The sequence below is a fragment of the Phoca vitulina genome, unplaced genomic scaffold (genome assembly GCF_004348235.1).
Source record: "Phoca vitulina isolate PV1807 unplaced genomic scaffold, GSC_HSeal_1.0 scaffold20, whole genome shotgun sequence".
NCBI lineage: Eukaryota > Metazoa > Chordata > Mammalia > Carnivora > Phocidae > Phoca > Phoca vitulina.
In genome coordinates this window covers 8,475,360-8,493,635 of record NW_022589723.1, presented here as the reverse complement: position 1 = coordinate 8,493,635, position 18,276 = coordinate 8,475,360, and the positions used below count along the sequence as shown (strand labels likewise).

The following is an 18,276-nucleotide window of genomic DNA, read 5'->3' as shown; positions in this document are numbered from 1 at the left end:
ATTAAGAGTCTCTTATGGTTTGTCTTCCTCTCTGATTTTGTCTTGTTTCATTTTTTCCTCCCTTCCCCTATGATCCTCTGTCTTGTTTCTCAAATTCCTCATATCAGTGAAATCATATGATACTTGTCTTTCTCTGATTGACTTATTTCACTTAGCATAATACCCTCTGGTTCCATCCACGTCATTGCAAATGGCAAGATTTCCCTTTTTTGATGGCTGCATAATATTCCATTGTGTATATATATATATATATACCACATCTTCTTTATCCATTCGTCTGTTGATGGACATCTTGGCTCTTTCCATAGTTTGGCTATTGTGGACATTGTTGCTATAAACATTGGGGTGCATGTACCCCTTCAGATCACTACATTTGTATCTTTGGGGTAAATACCCAGTAGTGCAATTCCTGGGTCATAGGGTAGCTCTATTTTCAACTTTTTGAGGAACCTCCATACTGTTTTCCAGAGTGGCTGCATCAGCTTGCATTCCCACCAACAGAGTAGGAGGGTTCCCCTTTCTCCGCATCCTCGCCAACACCTGTGGTTTCCTGACTTGTTAACTTTAGCCATTCTGACTGGTGTGAAGTGGTATCTCATTGAGGTTTTGATTTATATTTCCCTGATGCTGAGTGACGTTGAGCACTTTTTCATGTGTCTGTTGGCCATTTGGATGTCTTCTTTGAAGAAATGTCTGTTCATGTCTTCTGCCCATTTCTTGATTGGATCATTTGTTCTTTGGGTGTTGAGTTTGTTAAGTTCTTTATAGATTTTGGATACTAGCCCTTTATCTGATATATCATTTGCAAATATCTTCTCCCATTCTATCAGCTGTCTTTTGGTTTTGTTGACTGTCTCCTTTGCTGTGCAAAAGCTTTTTATCTTGATGAAGTCCCAATAGTTCATTTTTGCCCTTGCTTCCTTTGCTTTTGGCGATGTTTCTAGGAAGAAGTTGCTGTGGCTGAGGTCAAAGAGGTTGCTGCCTGTGTTCTCCTTTAGGATTTTGATGGACTCCTGTCTCACATTTAAGGTCTTTCATCCATTTTGAGTCTATTTTTGTGTGCGGTGTAAGGAAATGGTCCAGTTTCATTCTTCTGCATGTGGCTGTCCAATTTTCCCAACACCGTTTGTTGAAGAGACTTTTTCCCATTGAACCTTCTTTCCTGCTTTGTCGAAGATTAGTTGACCATAGAGTTGAGGATCCATTTCTGGGCCCTCTATTCTGTTCCATTGATCTGTGTGTCTGTTTTTGTGCCAGTACCATACTGTCTTGATGATGACAGCTTTGTAATAGAGCTGGAAGTCCGGAATTGTGATGCCACCAGCTTTGCTTTTCTTTCTCAACAGTCCTCTGGCTATTCGGGGTCTTTTCTGGTTCCATACAAATTTTAGGATTATTTGTTCCATTTCTTTGAAAAAAGTGGATGGTATTTTGATAGGGATTGCATTAAATGTGTAGATTGCTCTAGGTAGCATAGACATTTTCACAATATTTGTTCTTCCTTACTTTTTATTTTTTATCATGTTATTGGCCCATTTGCACAAATTTGCAGTAAATTTTAAAATTCTGGGACAATATTTTCTGATTTAAAAAATCCTGTTTTACAAATTTATGTTTATTGAATTTTTCAGATTTATTCTTGGTCAATCTGTTTTTGACTCTCAGAGGATTATCTGATGTCACTGTAAGAGTGACTACACATTAGCTATCACAATAATAACCTCTGTTTGAGATGTAATAGCGCTTAGTCACTGATGACATATAAATGTGTTTCTCTGTGTCCTTTTATTTTGGACATTTCTTATTATCCCTAAGCTGGCTCCAGGATATTTTGGTGTCGTCTTCAGTAACCCTAAAGAACACCATCCTGCTCCCGCCCTTGAGCATCCAGGTCCCTGAAGAGTCCAAGGAGGGGAACAGCATACAGTCCAGGGTTCAAGTGTGAGTGTGTATAGGGCATGAGCAGGTCAGATGAGCAGTGCAGTGTTTAGCATTTGCCCTTGTTTGCGTACTAACTTACAGCAATATCCTTTACTTACACAAAGAAATGCATTCTCCTGGGTACCTTGAAGCGCCTAGCCCTGTCATCTAGTTTTATTTCCACATGTTTAATAGGGACATGACGGAGTGAAGGCTGCTGGCATCCCGCCCAGATCCCTTTTACCTGGTACCTTCTGTGCCTCCCTCCACCTGCCCCGGGCCGAGGCTGCACAGCTGCCTCCTTCCCTGGAGCATGGCCGTGGGCTACCTGGGAGCCCAACAGCCTCGGATAGCACCCCCTCTCCACTCCCACCCCCTCCCAACTCAAGACGGGCTTGGCTCTGTGGTGCAGTGTCCCCCCCAGAGCGTCCCCAGGGCTCATCCGGGCCTCAGCTGAGACCACGAACTTGCCTGGTTGTGTTTCCCTTGTCCTCGCCTGCTTCCCTCACACCGCTTCTTCTGAGGGAGCTCCTTCAATAAGTCACTTAAACAAGAATCCCTGTCTCGGGTTCTGCATCTAGACTGGCCTCAGATATGTAGGGGCAGAGGGTCGTTTTTGCTGTAGGGACACAAGCTGGTGTGAGCAACAGGACCTGTGGCCAGTGGGGGAGGGCATGCCAGTTCTCGGCGGCCCACATTCCACCTCAGCTGGCAGCTGCAGCATGGAAATCTCAGCCCAGGGCTGATCCTCCAATGTAGAGAAGCTAGAAATTCAGATTTTTATGGGAAATACTGCTCTTTTAAATGTTGACAACTTATTTCATTTAAAAAAGTTCTGTGTAGGCAAACAAAGTTGCTACCTGCCGCCCTCACCCCAAACCACAGGCAAATCTATAGAGCCTCACAGACTACAACCTCGAAATATTCTTTCCTGAGAGGTTGCAGGCCCAGCAGGGGCTGTGTCTAGGAACTTAGGAAGGTGTTGCTATGTCTGGGGCTGGCGAGATGCCCAGGAAGACCCCCTGACAAGGCAGAGGATAGATAGCCAGGCCTCAGAACATCTGGTGTGTTCTCTGAAGCAGGGGCGAGAAGTAGGTAAGGCAAACTGCTAACTTCCCACAGAATTTGGAAATACTTTAGCTTTAGAATTTATGGTAAATTATTTTGTTAACAAAAGCTAAGATAACAGTAAGACTTTTTAAAAAATTTTTATTAACAGTAAGACTTAAGGGACCTGCATCTCATTCCTGGTTTTGTTATTAATTATGAAGTTAGGTAAGCTGTTAGCCACTGATTCTCTGGGTTCCAAACTAGGGCATGGGTAGATCTACCCAGGAAGGATTTAACCGTGAATTTTTGTTATTAAATATTGCCTTTTATGTATTATTTTTGTTAGTATTTGTGTCTTGTCCCTCTCTTTATTTTAAACTCTTTTCTATCATTTACTTTGATTTTTAGGTAGATTGTTTACAAATACCATATAGTTGGATTTTTGTTGTTGCTGTTATGTGTTTGTTTCTTTATGTTTTGTTATTATTTCCTTATTCTTAATCTTTTAATGAGGATATTTAATTTATTCAAATTTATTATGACTACTGACAGTGTTTGGACCTTTTTTTGACATCTTATTTAATATTTCATTGATTAGATTTATTTTGTTTTCTTTTTTAAAATTTTAAAATTTTTATTTTTTTAAAGATTTATTTATTTATTTGACAGACAGACAGAGACACAACGAGAGAGGGAACACAAGTAGGGGGAGTGGGAGAGGGAGAAGCAGGTTCCTGCTGAGCAGGGAGCCCGATGCAGGGCTGGATCCCAGGACCCTGGGATCATGATCTGAGCCAAAGGCAGACTGAGCCACCCAGGCGCACCTCTTTTTTTTTTTTTTTTTTAAAGATTTTATTTATTTATTTGACAGAGAGAGAGAGAGCACAAGCAGTTGGAGTGGCAGGCAGAGGGAGAGGGAGAAGCAGGCTCCCCACTGAGTGGGGAGTTGGACGTGGGACTTGGTCCCAGGACCCTGGGATCATGACCCAAGCCAAAGGCAGATGCTCAACTGACTGAGCCACTCAGGTGTCCCTAGATTTATTTTGTTTTCTTAACTTCACCTCCTTTTCCTCTCATAGTTAGAGGATTCAGTTCAGTATCCTATATCTGATCTGGTGCTGCTAACCCTCAATTTCTTAAAATACATTAAAATGTATATATTTTTTTTAACTTTAGTAATTAACTATTCTCTAAAATCTTGTAAATTAACAAGGCAGGACCCACTCTAGAAGGTGGTAGATGGAAAAACATGATACCATCTACTACATATTACATATAATTTCCCTCTGTGGCAGAATAGTGCATTAAACATTTACATTTCTGTTGAATTTAATCTGACATGCTCTTTTATTTCCAGTGTCATTAAAAAAGAATTCCATTCAAACAAAAATTTAAAATTTATCGACCAAATATTTAGTCATTGATTCCATTTTTTGGTGACTCATTATTTCTCATTTAGATATACGGTATTTATATCCCTTTTATTTAGGAAAAATTAATTGGAGTTTCTTATTTGTGACTAATTAAATATTATTTTTTATAATGATATATAATAACTTTCATATGCCAACTCACAAGTGTATTTAAAATGTTTATTACTATATCATATCCTTGTATGGATATACTACAATCTATTCACTTTTCCCTGTTCTTAGACATTTGGATTTTTCGCAATTATTCTTTACTATAAATGACATAGCAAAAACGTATGGGTCAGTGTTCTGGGTTGCAAGAAACAGAGATGGACTTCAATGAAAAAAAAAGACAGAATAAATGTATTGGGAGAGTTGGATAGCCCACAGACTTGGTGAGAAGTTTGGCAGATATCAAGGTACCCAGAAACATGGCTATAGAAACTCCCTAGAAACAGGCTGGTTAAGGGCTGCATCATAGCCACCAGACACCCCCACTAGATGATCACTGCTGCCACCCTGACTGCTACCAACACTAGGTCCCCAAGGTTACTGCTGTCACCATTAATTACTGTCCCACTTCCCCTACATCTTTGTATCTCTCTCTTTCCCTCAAGAGTCAAAGTCCAGGATGTTGACTTCTGCCTGGCTAATTCTAAGTCATTTGCTTGTCTTCCTGATGGCAGTGGGTGGGCAGAAGAGGTGTCTGGTGGGGACCTGTCTCCTACTAAGGCTCATGCAGTGTTTGGTTTCACTGAAACAGGAAGGGAGATTGGATGCTGGGGTCAGGGGGAGACATGTAATTATTGCTGTGTAAATTTTTACATGTATCTCTTCTGGTTACTGCCTAGGGATTGATTCCTGGTATTAGAGTCATGAAACCAATGTGTATGAAATTCTTAAACTTCCTTGCCCTCCATTTGTCCCTTTATTCTTTGTGTTTTCATGATTCTTCTGTCCTTGTATTACACGTTTCTCTGGGTGACCTCCTCCATTCCCATGGTTCAAGGTTTGAGCTGCTGTAGATATGTGGGTGAGTCCAAAATACTTATTTCCAATCTAGGTCTCTATCTTGAACTTCAGACAAATATATTTAACTACCTAACATAATCTGTAGATATCCTAGGGACATCTGTGAATATCAAAAGGTCCCAAACAGAATTTGTCATTTTCCTCCTTGAGCCTATTACAGTATTCCCTCATTTGGTCAATATGACCACTATACCCCTAGTTCTCAAAGTCCAGATTTTGGTTTTTATCTTTGATCCTTACTCCTCCTTTCACTCTTCTATCAAATTATCTCCAGATTCTGCAAATTCTACTTCCTAAATATCTCTGGAATCTGTCCTGTGTTCTGTATTCCTTAGTTTAGGTGCTCATCACTTTAGTTCTAGATTATGGCTTTTGTTTCCTTTTTTTTTTAAAAAAGATTTATTTATTTGAGAGAGAGAGCACACACACATGCATGTGAGTGGGGGGAGGGGTGGAGGGAGAGAGAGAGAGAGAGAATCCTTGAGCTCGATCCCAGGACCCTGAGACCATGACCTGAGCCCAAATCAAGACTTGGCTGCCCAACCGACTGAGCCACCCAGGCGCCTGGGCTTTTGCATCTTAACTGGGTTTGCTGCTTCCAGTCTTGCCCTCACTAGCTGCAGTTTTAAAGATTTAATTTATTTATTTTAGAGACAGAGAAAGAGAGGGAGCATGCATGTGTGCACAGGGGGAGGAGTAGAGGCAAGAGGGACAAGCAGATTCTGTGCTAAGCACAGAGCCCAACATGGCACTCGATCCCACAACCCTGAGACCATGACCTGACCTGAAATCAAGAAAGAGTTGGATGATTAACCAACGGAGCCACCCAGGCACCCTACCAGCTCCAGTTTTAAAATGCATAGACAATCATGTTGTTTCCTTGATTAAGATGTGATGAAGATTGATTATTTCCTGCAGGAAGCCTTCTCCAACCATTTTATCTCTCTGCTTCTTCCTGTCCACAAAGGTTAGCTGACCCTTCCTGGTCCCCATGGCACCTTGAGCTCACCAGCACTCTTCATACCTTGTTAAAATCTTTGCTGCAAAAAGACAGAACTCCTTGAGGGCAGAGCTTATGAGATTCATATTGAGTCACCAGTGCCCAGTGTAATGCCTATGCACAGTGGGTGCTCAGTATAAGATTTTTGAATGAATGTTATGAATGGGTTTTAACCCATTATGAAACAAGTGGTAGTTGAATAAGGAGTTAGATGACCAGTTAAACTTATGAAACCCAAACAACTGCATTTATAGACCCTATGTTACCTTTCAGGGACAAATCTTGGAAATACCATGTCCATTATAGGGTAAACATGATTTCTTATTCAATGTATCACAAACCACGTTTTCAAAGTGGAGAAAGGAGAATGCTGTAAGAACCAGACTGTGAGGCCAAGAGATTTATTCCATAGGGGAAAAAACCTACAAAATATAGGATATACTTTATACAGATTTGGCAGATAATGAAACCATAAACTAATTTTTTTCTTTCACTATCCCAATGTTAATTTTGTGGGTTTTTTTTTTTTTTTTTTTGGTATTGTCTTGGGGTGTGTGCGTGTGTGTGATGAGCATTGGTGTGGCAGTCTGAAAGGTGTATTTTGGAAAAACATAACATGGGAATGACCTGGTGACCCTTGTTTCCTCTTAGGGCCATCAGTCTGGCTGGCTGGTCCCAGGAGAAGGATACACACTTGCGATCACCCAGCACCAGCAGCTTGCTGAAATTGACTCAAAGCTCCAAGAACTTTCTGCAGCCTCACCAACAACTTCCAGCTTTTCTCCAGGACTTGAAAACCAGAGTGATCAGGTAGATTTAGTTTAAGAGCATACAGACTGTTCAGGTTTGTGTGCTAAAGCTAGTTCACAGAATTTGACAATCTGCTTGTTACCTGAAGAGGTTTCTTCCCAAATGTTTTTTCCATGACTACAAATGCAGTGATACTAATAGTAAAGTGTGTGTATTGCGTGTATTTTTCTTTGGTGACTTCACTTCCTCTTCATTTTTCTTTCAGTTGGTAATTTGCTGGGAGGCGTCACTTAGGAAATATTTATTTTCATGTTATTATGTCTTTCTGATTTAAGCTAATTCTTTTTTTTTTTTTTAAAGATTTTATTTATTTATTTGAGAGAGAGAATGAGAGAGAGCACATGAGAGGGGTTAGGGTCAGAGGGAGAAGCAGACCCCCTGCTGAGCAGGGAGCCCGATGCGGGACTCGATCCAGGGACTCCAGGATCATGACCTGAGCCAAAGGCAGTTGCTTAACCAACTGAGCCACCCAGGTGCCCTGATTTAAGCTAATTCTTGATCATGATCAGGAGACAGGATAGGAAAGAAAACTGATAAAGCGCTCTTTTGTCCTTTGAGAGCCTTATTTCTCTTCATTTCTCTGGTTCTAGGTATCAGCAATGGCAACTGCTTGTCTCTTACACTGCCAGATTCTTCTTTTAATTTAACATCAAGCAGTGAAGCTCATTACGTTGTTGATGGCTTCTCTCTTATGAGGATTTTGAAATGTATGTGTTACCTCTCTTGCTAGCTCTCTCAAATATTCTTTTACAATTTCCTGTGTAGAAAAACAGAAGAGTAACGGCAGCTTTGTAAAAGTAAAATTCTGTTTTTCTCCCCTCAGTGCTTCATGAGATCTAGCTTGGGGTCGGGTAGTAGTTTTCACCCAAAGAGAAAATGGCTGGTCTTTTGTTATTCTACCTCTACCAGTTTTGTAGGCATTTTACCAAATCAGTTTCTGTACAGTCTTAGATGCATGTGACTTTTTTGGTCCTAAAAAAGATTTAAAAATAAATGTTCTATAGGTAATAATTCTGCTTTATAGTGAGTCTCGAAGCCATCGATTGAAGGTTGGGGATCTGGCTTTGGGCCATTTGAAACTGCTTCAAGGGAAAAGAGGAGTGTTAAGATGTTCCAAAGAAAGTTTGGTCACTGGCAAAACCTTTATGGAGCCAGGTCGGCTTCCTTAGCTTATGTTCGCAAGGGCCAGGCACAGCTGCTTCTGAGCCCTTTATACAGCACGGGTGGTGGTAGTGGAAACCACTCATTTCTGGATTGGGATAAGAGTTCTTGGAAAACAGAATCGGAATCTCTGGCCCCACCCAAATGTACCCCAGGACTTTGACACCAGTTATGCCACTCGTTTATTTATGTTACTGGGTGTCATTTCCCAAAAGCAGGAATCCAAGATGGGGAAATAAAATTGTTCAGGGATACTCTTTGTTCTTTTTGTGTTACAACTGATTTTGTTGTTGTTATTGTTACTGGATTTCAAGGGTAGTTGAGATCTCAAAGCTGAGTAATGATCCTATAGATAGAAAATAACCTTTTTCATGGCAGTCAAACGTTATTCTTTAAGGAGAGATGGAGAATTTAGAGATTTGTTTAGCTGTTAGGGCTTAACTAAAGTGACTATGGTAAGATTCTGTCATTGTCATTTAAATCACATTTTCAGAGTTCACATTTATAGTTCAGAAAAATATTTAAAAAATACTAAAAGGGAAAACCGGTATATTACTTGATTGTCACATACTGAGATTATGTGTTTTTATGTGAAACAACATATGGTTAGAGAGAAAAGAGAAAACTGCATTTTGGGACTCCCACTGGATGCAGAAACAGAAATGTAACATCATAGTTGATGAAAAGAATTAATTAATGGTTCTTGCATGCAAAAAAATTGTCTTTTGAGCGTTTGTTCAATTTCATCTTGGCATTTCCTCATTTCTAACTAAAACCAGCATTGCACACTGAATTTTCAAGCCAGAAATGCTGACATGGCAAATTATTTTGCAGATATTATTTTTGGATTGGAATCCTTTTTGGATAAATAGACTGAAAAGTATCTCGGTTCAACCTTGCATATCTGTGCAGTTGATGAATGGGCTCCAATCTGTTGCTGAACCACAAATATTCATAGTGCATATTCACATTATTTTTATTTTTAACCCTTCTGCAAACCATTAACTCATCAGTAATTTTTCCTCTGTGCTCCTTATGAAAGAATGTCTTTCAAGTGGAATATGAATTTCTGTTTTTCAGCAACTGATTCTGCAATATTAATCAAGTGCTCACTGTAGGAATTGTAGGGCACTGACAGACAAGGCAGGCGAACGTAGAACTGTGGAGTCAAAAAGCCTCACTTCGAGTTCTGACTCCTCCACTGACTAGCTTTGAGGCCTCGGGCATTAATTAGAAGCACCCAGAACCCTAGTTTCCTTGTCTATCCGGTAATAATAATACTATTCTTTAGGGCTCTTTTAAAGGGTGTTTGAGTGGATTTGTGTAAAGTGCTAAGCACCGTGTCTGACACAAAACTCAACCAATGATGTTACTATAATAAGTGACTTAAGGAACACCTTTCCTTTCCTTTTATATACATGTGGTACAAGACGACATAGGTGAGCACAACAGAAAGCTATAGAAGCAAAGTGCTGTGGTGCTTCCAGGGAGCGAGAGAAAGCGCATCCCGAAGGAATATCAGGCAAGTCCAGTTCCACAAGAGAGGGACCGGAGGAGGATGAGGAACTAGTGAATGAGGCAGAAGGGGCCAGGGGCCCAGAGAAGACCGCCATTATACAGCACGAGGTTGAGAATTGGTGGCCTGCATGGCAAATTTGACTCACACATGGGTTTCCTTTAGCCCGCATAGGGCTTACAATTTTTTTTTAGGCAACATTTCAGAATTGGGTGAATTCATATAAATGTCTACATTTCTAGTTTTTCTTGGGAAAGTAGAGAGTCCGGCAACCTGAAACCTGAATCCTTGCTTGGCAAATTACAGGATTGCTCTGAGTAACAACTGCAGCTTTCTGTGGAGCACGGGTTCTCCCATTTGCCGCAGTATTCACGACTCCGTATCGTATTGCAAGCCCCAAGGCCTCCTGCGTGCATTTGGGTCACTTACCCAGTCCCTGTGCAGGCCGTCAAAACCTCGTTGAATGCCTGCTTGTTTTGCCGGAGATGCTGTGGGGGCTGACGTCAAGTGTCTGACTGGCATGTGGCTTCATCTCCAACCTTTAAGCAGCTTGTAGCATCCTGGAGGATAGTTGCGGAGTGACCATATGGTGAAAGAAGTATCACAATATGCAAACCGATCTTAGGAAAGTATAGAAAGTGTGTACTGGCGGGGAAGGGCACAGAGAAAGGAGAGGTTATTTGCTAAAGGCATGATATTTAAAAAATTCCTTTGGAGATTTTTTTTTGGTTTTGTTTTATTTTGGTCAAGAAAACAGTTTCCCAAACAAGTTGAAACGTGCAGACTTTCTGACTTAATGGACTATAGCAACTATAAGGGGCTAAGCGGGTAGGCGCGTGAGCCTAGGATGATAAACGTACTCGAGTCAGAATAATTTGAGAGGCTCCAGAGATGTGACTCAGGGATTAAGGAAGTTGCTGTGAAAGGAGCAGTTAAGAAATCTTTTTTTCCTTTTGGGCTTGCTGATTAGGATATTCTCAGAGGATACCTTGGCCTGGCTCTTAAGTTTATGGCAATATTTTAAAAGCAGAATTTGGCTTTTACGTATCTGATTTCCTTAGTGTAAGACAAAGCATGTGGTCACATTCAGAAGGAAGAATGGCATATTACTACTATGGCTGTAATGTGAATAATATCACATGGGTGCCATTTTTACATCTGGTTTTTATTTTCATTTCATCTTAGCAAAAGAACTAATTGAAGCAATTTTTTTTCTTAAGATCTGTGGTTTAACTGTGCATACCTTTCCATATCCATCCCCTAACCCTCCAACAAATCAGTTAGTTCTTTCCTCATATTGTAAATCCCACCATAAAATTGAGTGATGTTCTATAATTTAGTCGCCATATTTCTTATTTGTAGCTGTCTTAGATTCCAGCTTTCTCTTGAAATATCTAAGGTATAGGAGTTGTGTGGGTATTTAGTTTCTTAAGTCCTTAGCAACTGGATTCAATAATAAATTCTATTCCATTTGGCTCTTGTAAAGAAGTGTAATTTATTCATGTCTCATGCAATCAGTCATACTAAATCTAGAATTCCAGTTCTATGGTTAGATTTTTTTTTTCTGGTTGGGAGAGGGTCTTCAAATTGTCCTCATTGAAAAGAGGCATTTCTTTGTTCTTAAACTAGCTAGTTAAACTGAACATAAAGGTCTCCCTTAATTTGATTTATTTATTTTTTTGTTTTTAAAATGTTGATTCAGTTGTATGCATTTTGGTAAGACCAACAAAAAATTAACGAACATTTGTTTGATGGAAATTGTAGTTGTATTCATGTTTTTTCTTACCAAGAGCATACTGTTGCTGACAGCAACAATTAACTGTTTTTTTGTGTCTCTTCCTATTTCACCATTAGCTAAAGTTGAGGAAATAGAAAATGTTGTTTGACATGTAATCCTGAAAGATGTATCATTGTTGAGTCCAGGGTTTTGCAGAGTCCTGATGATGGCCAACTAGTCTACTTGACGTCAGATTACTCAATACCCTAGTTGAGGGCAGGAATCTGGGAATTTTTTATGTATGCTAATCACAAGCACAGAAATATTATTGACCATTGGCTCATATCCAAAAACTATATAAGTATGCTATAAGAGCATGGATTTTTCGGGAATAAACAAGAAGTTGTTTTGAAGGTCGTTGCTAACCTGTCAAACATTCCCAAATAAATCTGGGGAATTCTTCTTGCCTCTTATGTTTTACAGATTACTTTTAAGTTTGTATTTATATTTCTTTATTTTTCTATGTTAAGTATCCTTTGTAGTTAAGGTTTCTTTTGTTTCATTCTAAAATGGTAGAAACAATTTGGCCGTAAGATTTTTTTCCCTACTTCTCGTACTGCCAGGCAAATGACCCATCTGATGACAGGAAAATAGCAGTGGCCTTTGGAAAAATATAGCTTTTGTTTGAAAACATGGGGCAAGTTGGCTTTATTTAGGCAGGTTTGTATTTTCCTGTTTAGTTAGCTTCAGAGAACCCTGTTGGCTCAGTCTACACCAGAGATATTTTTCTAAGGTTGAACTTAGAATCCCTTGGCAGTCAATTAGTCAAATCAACAAATAGCTGTTGACCTCAGGATCAGTTCTCTTCTTGTGGCTCCTTGGGTATTCCATGCATATCACAGAGAGCTTTTGCTGAACTGAATTTTACTTTCACTGAATTCCTGTATGCCTCGGAAACACAGAAACCACATGGCTGGTCAGAGAATCTGCTCAAACATTACCACCATAGGAAATCAAGATATTTCCTGAGGAGCATAAAAACAGATAGCACTGGCTGGCACTTCGATGTGACAGTAGAAACTCTCTTGGTACCACAGAGCTTCTTGAATATGCCAGGGGGAAATATTTGCCAGAATCGATGATTACCTTTTTTTTGCTCCCTCTTGGCCTCTCTTTGCTTGCATGCTGTCCTTCAAATATTGGAACTATATGGTTATGTTATCAGACCACGACTGAGGAAGGATGTACATATCCTTGGGTCCAGCTGTAGAGAATTACAGACTCATAGGCTATGAGAGTTGGAAGAAAGTTCTTTTGGAAGATATTGAGACCCAGAAAGAGAAAGTGACTTGCTTAAAAGTATATAACTGGTTACACCAGTAGAACTGGGGCTAACATCTAACCTTTGGGCCAATACTTTTGGGGACAGAGAGTCACATTGTCAGAGCAGAGCAGAAAGAGCCTTGGGAGAATAATAGTTCTGTTTTCCTAAGAAAAAATTTGACTTCTACTTATGAAATTAATACCTGGGTATTATAGAAAATTTAGGAAATACAAAAACATCTAAGAAAAATTAGATGAAAGAATCAAGATTTTTACCATCAAGTTGAATTTCCTCCCAGTCTACTTCTCTACAAATACACACACACACACACACACACACACACACACACACACACACACAGAGTCTACCAGTTAGAGTTTTGGGCAAGAAAGAGAAAACATCCAGCTTGGATTTTGAAGATAAGTAAATGAAGGAACTATTAATAGATTTAAAGGAGCCAATAAGGGATGTTGGGATACCTAGGGACTAGCAACAGTGGGTAGGGGGAAGAAAAAGTGTATCGGAGCTCAGGGAGAGCTAGAGCCATGGGAGAAGCACCAGCCATCCAAAATTGTAATCATAGAAGGCGTGGGCAAAGGATTTACCAATCTTTCCCCCTTGGGCATGAGAATTTGAGCTATAGTTAACTTCCTCACTGTTTCCCTGGCAGTCTGATGAAAGTTGGAACGTTAACAATGTTGGAAAGCAACTTTGCTTATGCTAAAAATGATGCGGGATTGGGAGAATTATGAAGACTTGGTGGGGAAGCCATATATTAGGTCTCTTTAAGTGCAGTGATTCTTGAGACTGGCATGTCCCTTGCCAGGACCCTGTGGGGGTGTGCCTGTGGTGTCATTTCAAGAGGTGATATTCTTTTTTTTTCTTAAGATTGTATTTATTTATTTGACGGAGAGAGACAGCAAGAGAGGGCACACAAGCAGGGGGAGTGGGAGAGGGAGAAGCAGGCTTCCTGCCGAGCAGGGAGCCTGATGTGGGGCTCGATCTCAGGACCTGGGACCATGACCCAAGCCAAAGGCAGGCGCTTAATGACTGAGCCACCCAGGTGCCCCAAGAGGTGATGTTCTTATGAGATAGGAAGCTTTTAAGCCAGGGTAGCTTCCTTGCCCCTTGCACCTGAACTGCCATGGCATGGACTGCAGCAGAAACTCTCCTTGAGGAGAGATTCCTGACACTGCCCTGCTGTGTTTCCTGTCCTATGTTCTTCTTCTCAGTACATTTCTCTCCACGTGTTTGAGCATGAATATTCAGTTGAATCTAAGAAAACTCTACTGATGGGCACCTGATGGGATATATTGCTGCCAAAACCATCATGCCAAAGCAGGGAGGAGAAGGGGAAAAATACTGCAAGCTCTCTCTTTTCCCTCCCTCCAGTCTCTTGCCACATTGGTTAAATCTAACCACAAGACAGAGGTCAAGAAGAAGGAGTCCCATTGTCCTAGCTTGTGTCAGATGTTTCCCATAGTTTGTTAGTTTATCATTCTCATGTTGAAGGACATTCGCCTGTATGCATAAAGCTGCTATGAACATGTGTGCACAAGGCTTCAGTCATATATTTTCTTTTCTCTTGGATATAGATTCACAGGAGTGGAATTGCTGGGTCATAGAATGGACAACATTGAACTTTTCAAGAAACTACCAAACAATTTTCCAAAGTGGTTGTACCATTGCATACTTCCACCAATAACACCTGAGAATTCCTCTTGGTCCACACCTTTCTAACATTTGGTGTTAACAAATTTTTTTCATCTGGGTCAGTTTAGTGGTTGTATAGTGATATCTGATTGTGATTTTAACTTACATTTTCCTGATGACTTAATGATGCTAGGACTTCTTCATGTGCTTGTTTGTCATTCACATATCTTTTATGAAGTATCTATTCAAGTAATTTTAAAGCTAGATTTTTTTTTAGTATTTATTATTTGTTTTATTATTGAATTGTGTGAGTTCTTTACATATTATGGATACAAGTACTTTGACAGGTTTATGTGTTATAATACTTTACTCTCAGTCTGGATTGCCTTAATGGTGGCTTTGAATAAGCAAAATTTAATATGTTGATGAAGTATGATTTCGAACTGTTTTTCTTTCTGTGTCTTTTCTTTGCCTACTCAAAGATTTAAAAAAAATCATAGTTGTAGATTATTAAAATGCTGTCCTTTTTAAAAAAGATTTCCATTTAAAAATGAAATCCAATTTGGATATTTTTCATCTCACTATGTTTTATAGACTAAATGTTTGTGTCCCCTCAAAATTTATATGTTGAAATCTAATCCCTAGTGTGATGGTATTTGGAGGTCAGGACTTTGGGATGTGGTTAGATCATGAGGGTAGGGCCCTCATGAACAGGATTAGTGCCCTTATAAAAAAGACCCAGAGAGTTCCTTTGTCCCTTCTGCCATGTGAGGACCCAGCAAAGATGGTCATCTAGGAACCAGGAAGCAGCCCTTTACCCGATACCAAGTCTGCCAGTGCATTGATCTTGGATTCCCAAGCCCCCAGAACTACGTTTCTGTTGTTTAGAAGTCACCCAGTATGTGGTCTTCTGAAATAGCAACTCAGAAAGACTGACACACTGTGTATCCTACTTCAGAGTAGGGGTATCTTTATGAAAGTTCATGAGATCCTATTTGCTTAAAGCTGCAGAGGGACCTTTATACCATCTTGTCCACATGCCTCCCTAACATTAGGTTTCTTTCTTAAAAAAATTCCTGATAATAATTCACCCTCTGGATGCTTCTAGAGATTGAAGCTACCAGAAGTGAGTCCCCTTTTGGGAAATACAAAATGTAAAAGAATCGCTTCTTGAAATTAAAATACTCTTTCAATAGTCTCCTCATTAGAATTTTATACAATATAAATTTCATTGACACATTAATGTGATAAGAGTTCTGAGAACCAAATCCCAGTTGACCTTTGAACAATGTGGGGGTGAGGGGCACTGACACCCTCTGCCCTCAGTGCAGTTGAAAATCTGTGCATTACTTTTGACTTCCCATAAGCTTAACTGCTAATAGCGCACTGTTGACCGGAAGCTTTACCAATACACGAAGAGTCAATTAACATATTTTGAATGCTGTATGTATCATATCCTGCATTCTTACAGTAAAGAAAGGTGGAGGAAAGGAAATCATAAGGAAGAGAAAGTACATTTATAGTACTCTATGTGCTGAAAAATAATCTGCATGAAAGTGGACTGAGCAGCTCACACTCACGCTGTGCAAGGGTCAGCTGTACAGTCTATGGACCAGTGTCCATACGGCTTCAGGAGTACAGTGATCGGGATCAGGCACGATCCCCATCTGAGCAGCCGCAGTGTGGTAAATGCAATGAGGAACATGTGCCCTTCCTAAGTATGTCAGGGAACATTTCATAGGGGAAATACACTTGTGCTCAGAGTAGGAGTGTTCATGAGGAGCTGGAGGAAAGAGGCATGGAGAGGTGGAGAACTAGGAGGAGTGAATATTGCCGTGCCTTTGGGTCTGAGACCCAAGCAGTGGGAGGTGAGACTGGAGAGCTAGTCCAGGCACAGCTCAGGAATGGGTGAGGACTTTGCACCTTGCTCCGTGGATTCTCTGCAGAGGCTGGAGTGCATGGGGAGACTGGTGGCTCTCAGATCAGTGCAGAGGCCCAAGCAGTAGCTTACAGTGACAGTTCTCAATTTTCAAGTACTTGTGCTTCAGGCTGTCAGTCCCCCATTGAGTCGGAATGTCCATGGGGAGGGGGGCCTTTGAAGATTTTCCCAGGCTCTGTGGGTGGGTCTGAAGCACCCTGGGTTTTGAAAATCCCCGGTTCAGGGCAATGATGAGGGAGTGAGAAAGAGAGGAGGGCCTTGATTAAGAGGTAGTAGAAAATGAGATGGCGACCAACCGTCTGTAAGGCGTGAGAATGTGGGAGAATTCCGGTTTGAGCCACTTCAGACATGACATCGATGTCAGGCATCTGCATGGTAACACGGAGTAGGAGATCTGTGGGAGAAAATTGGAAAGTTTAGCTATAGATATAAGGCCAACTTACTGTCAAGAAATACCTATTTTTATCACCTAGAAATAATATTAACTTTGGGAGGTTATGGTTCCGTCCATTCAAATAATGCTGATAATAGTGAAATACTTTCACCACGTAGTTCATATTCTTTTCAAAGGACATATTTCACTCACATTTGTTAGGCACTAAGATTTGTTGCATGCTGACTACGTAGTGTGATGACTTTTAGGCTAGATATTACTATCATTCTGCAGATGATGAAACTGAAGGTCAGAGAGGTTAATTGATTTCCCTAAGACCATCTTAGTCAGGAACCAGGTAGAGCTAGGATTCAAAACTCTTGACTTTGCCGAGTCCAGTTCGCTCTTGAACCTTGGTCTCTCATAGCAGGAATGGGCAGGATTTTTTTCTTGTCATTCATATATAATAAACGTGGAGTCCAGAGAAAGTGTGATTTGCCCATGGTCTTAAGCCGGTAAGTACAGAGTGGGGACGAGAGCCCAGGTGCTGCTTCCCGGCCACTGCTGTTTTCACTCGAACTTCTTGCTTTCCAGATGACTGAGTTTATTTTCCACTTGTTTCATGTACCATTGGACCTTTCCCTCTCAAATAGGAAGAGTTTAGAGAATTATGAATATCATTTTGAAGGAAAGAAATATTGTCTGAGAAGCAAAACCAACCTTCAAAGCTCAATTGCTTCGGAGCAGTGTATGACGGTACATTTTCAGCCTGTGCATGAATTTTTCTTTTTTTTTAATTAGGAACCTGACCTTCATGATGATGATAGAAATATGGAAATAACTCCAGGAGAAAAGGTGCTTCGGAACACCAAAGAGCAACGGGATCAGCAAAACCGGCTGAGAGAGATAGATGACAAGCTGAGGAAGCTGAAGGAAAATGTGGTAAGTCTTTTTTTAATTTCAAGTTTAACTGTCACCAATGATTGTTTTAAAAAAAGCTTCCAGTTTCCTTGGACTGTTTTATGACTGGTTTTATATTTGTTAAGTCCATCAAGAAAACTGACATGGGAATTTGTCAGTGAGAATTTGAATAAAAATATGATTCATAGAACTTAAAGTAATATTATACCTACTTTATGTAATATAATAAACCTGTGAAATACTACCTGAGGTCACAATAATGATCCATACGCCTAATATTCTGTGCCTGACAGTGACATAAATGTTTTTTTTTTAATGGAAAAAATTGGTAGTTATTCCCATAAAATCATCTTTATATATTGAACTTACAGCTTAAATACTCCCACTTTTTGTTCATAATTCATAATATATTGTTACTCAGTTTTAATACGTTCTAAATCCTTCTTGT

At 40.1% G+C, this 18,276-nt stretch overlaps 1 protein-coding gene across 3 annotated transcripts in view; it reads left to right on the top strand.

Annotated features, from left to right (window-relative positions):
• The window catches only part of FSIP1 (fibrous sheath interacting protein 1), a 193,792-nt gene that overhangs the window by 44,428 nt on the left and 131,088 nt on the right, over positions 1–18,276 (top strand). For all 3 annotated transcript variants that reach the window (XM_032417303.1, XM_032417302.1, XM_032417304.1), the window contains 2 exons: positions 7,066–7,224; positions 17,709–17,849. In XM_032417303.1, the coding sequence (XP_032273194.1) occupies positions 7,066–7,224; positions 17,709–17,849 (300 nt within the window). The remainder of the gene's footprint in view (positions 1–7,065; positions 7,225–17,708; positions 17,850–18,276) is intronic.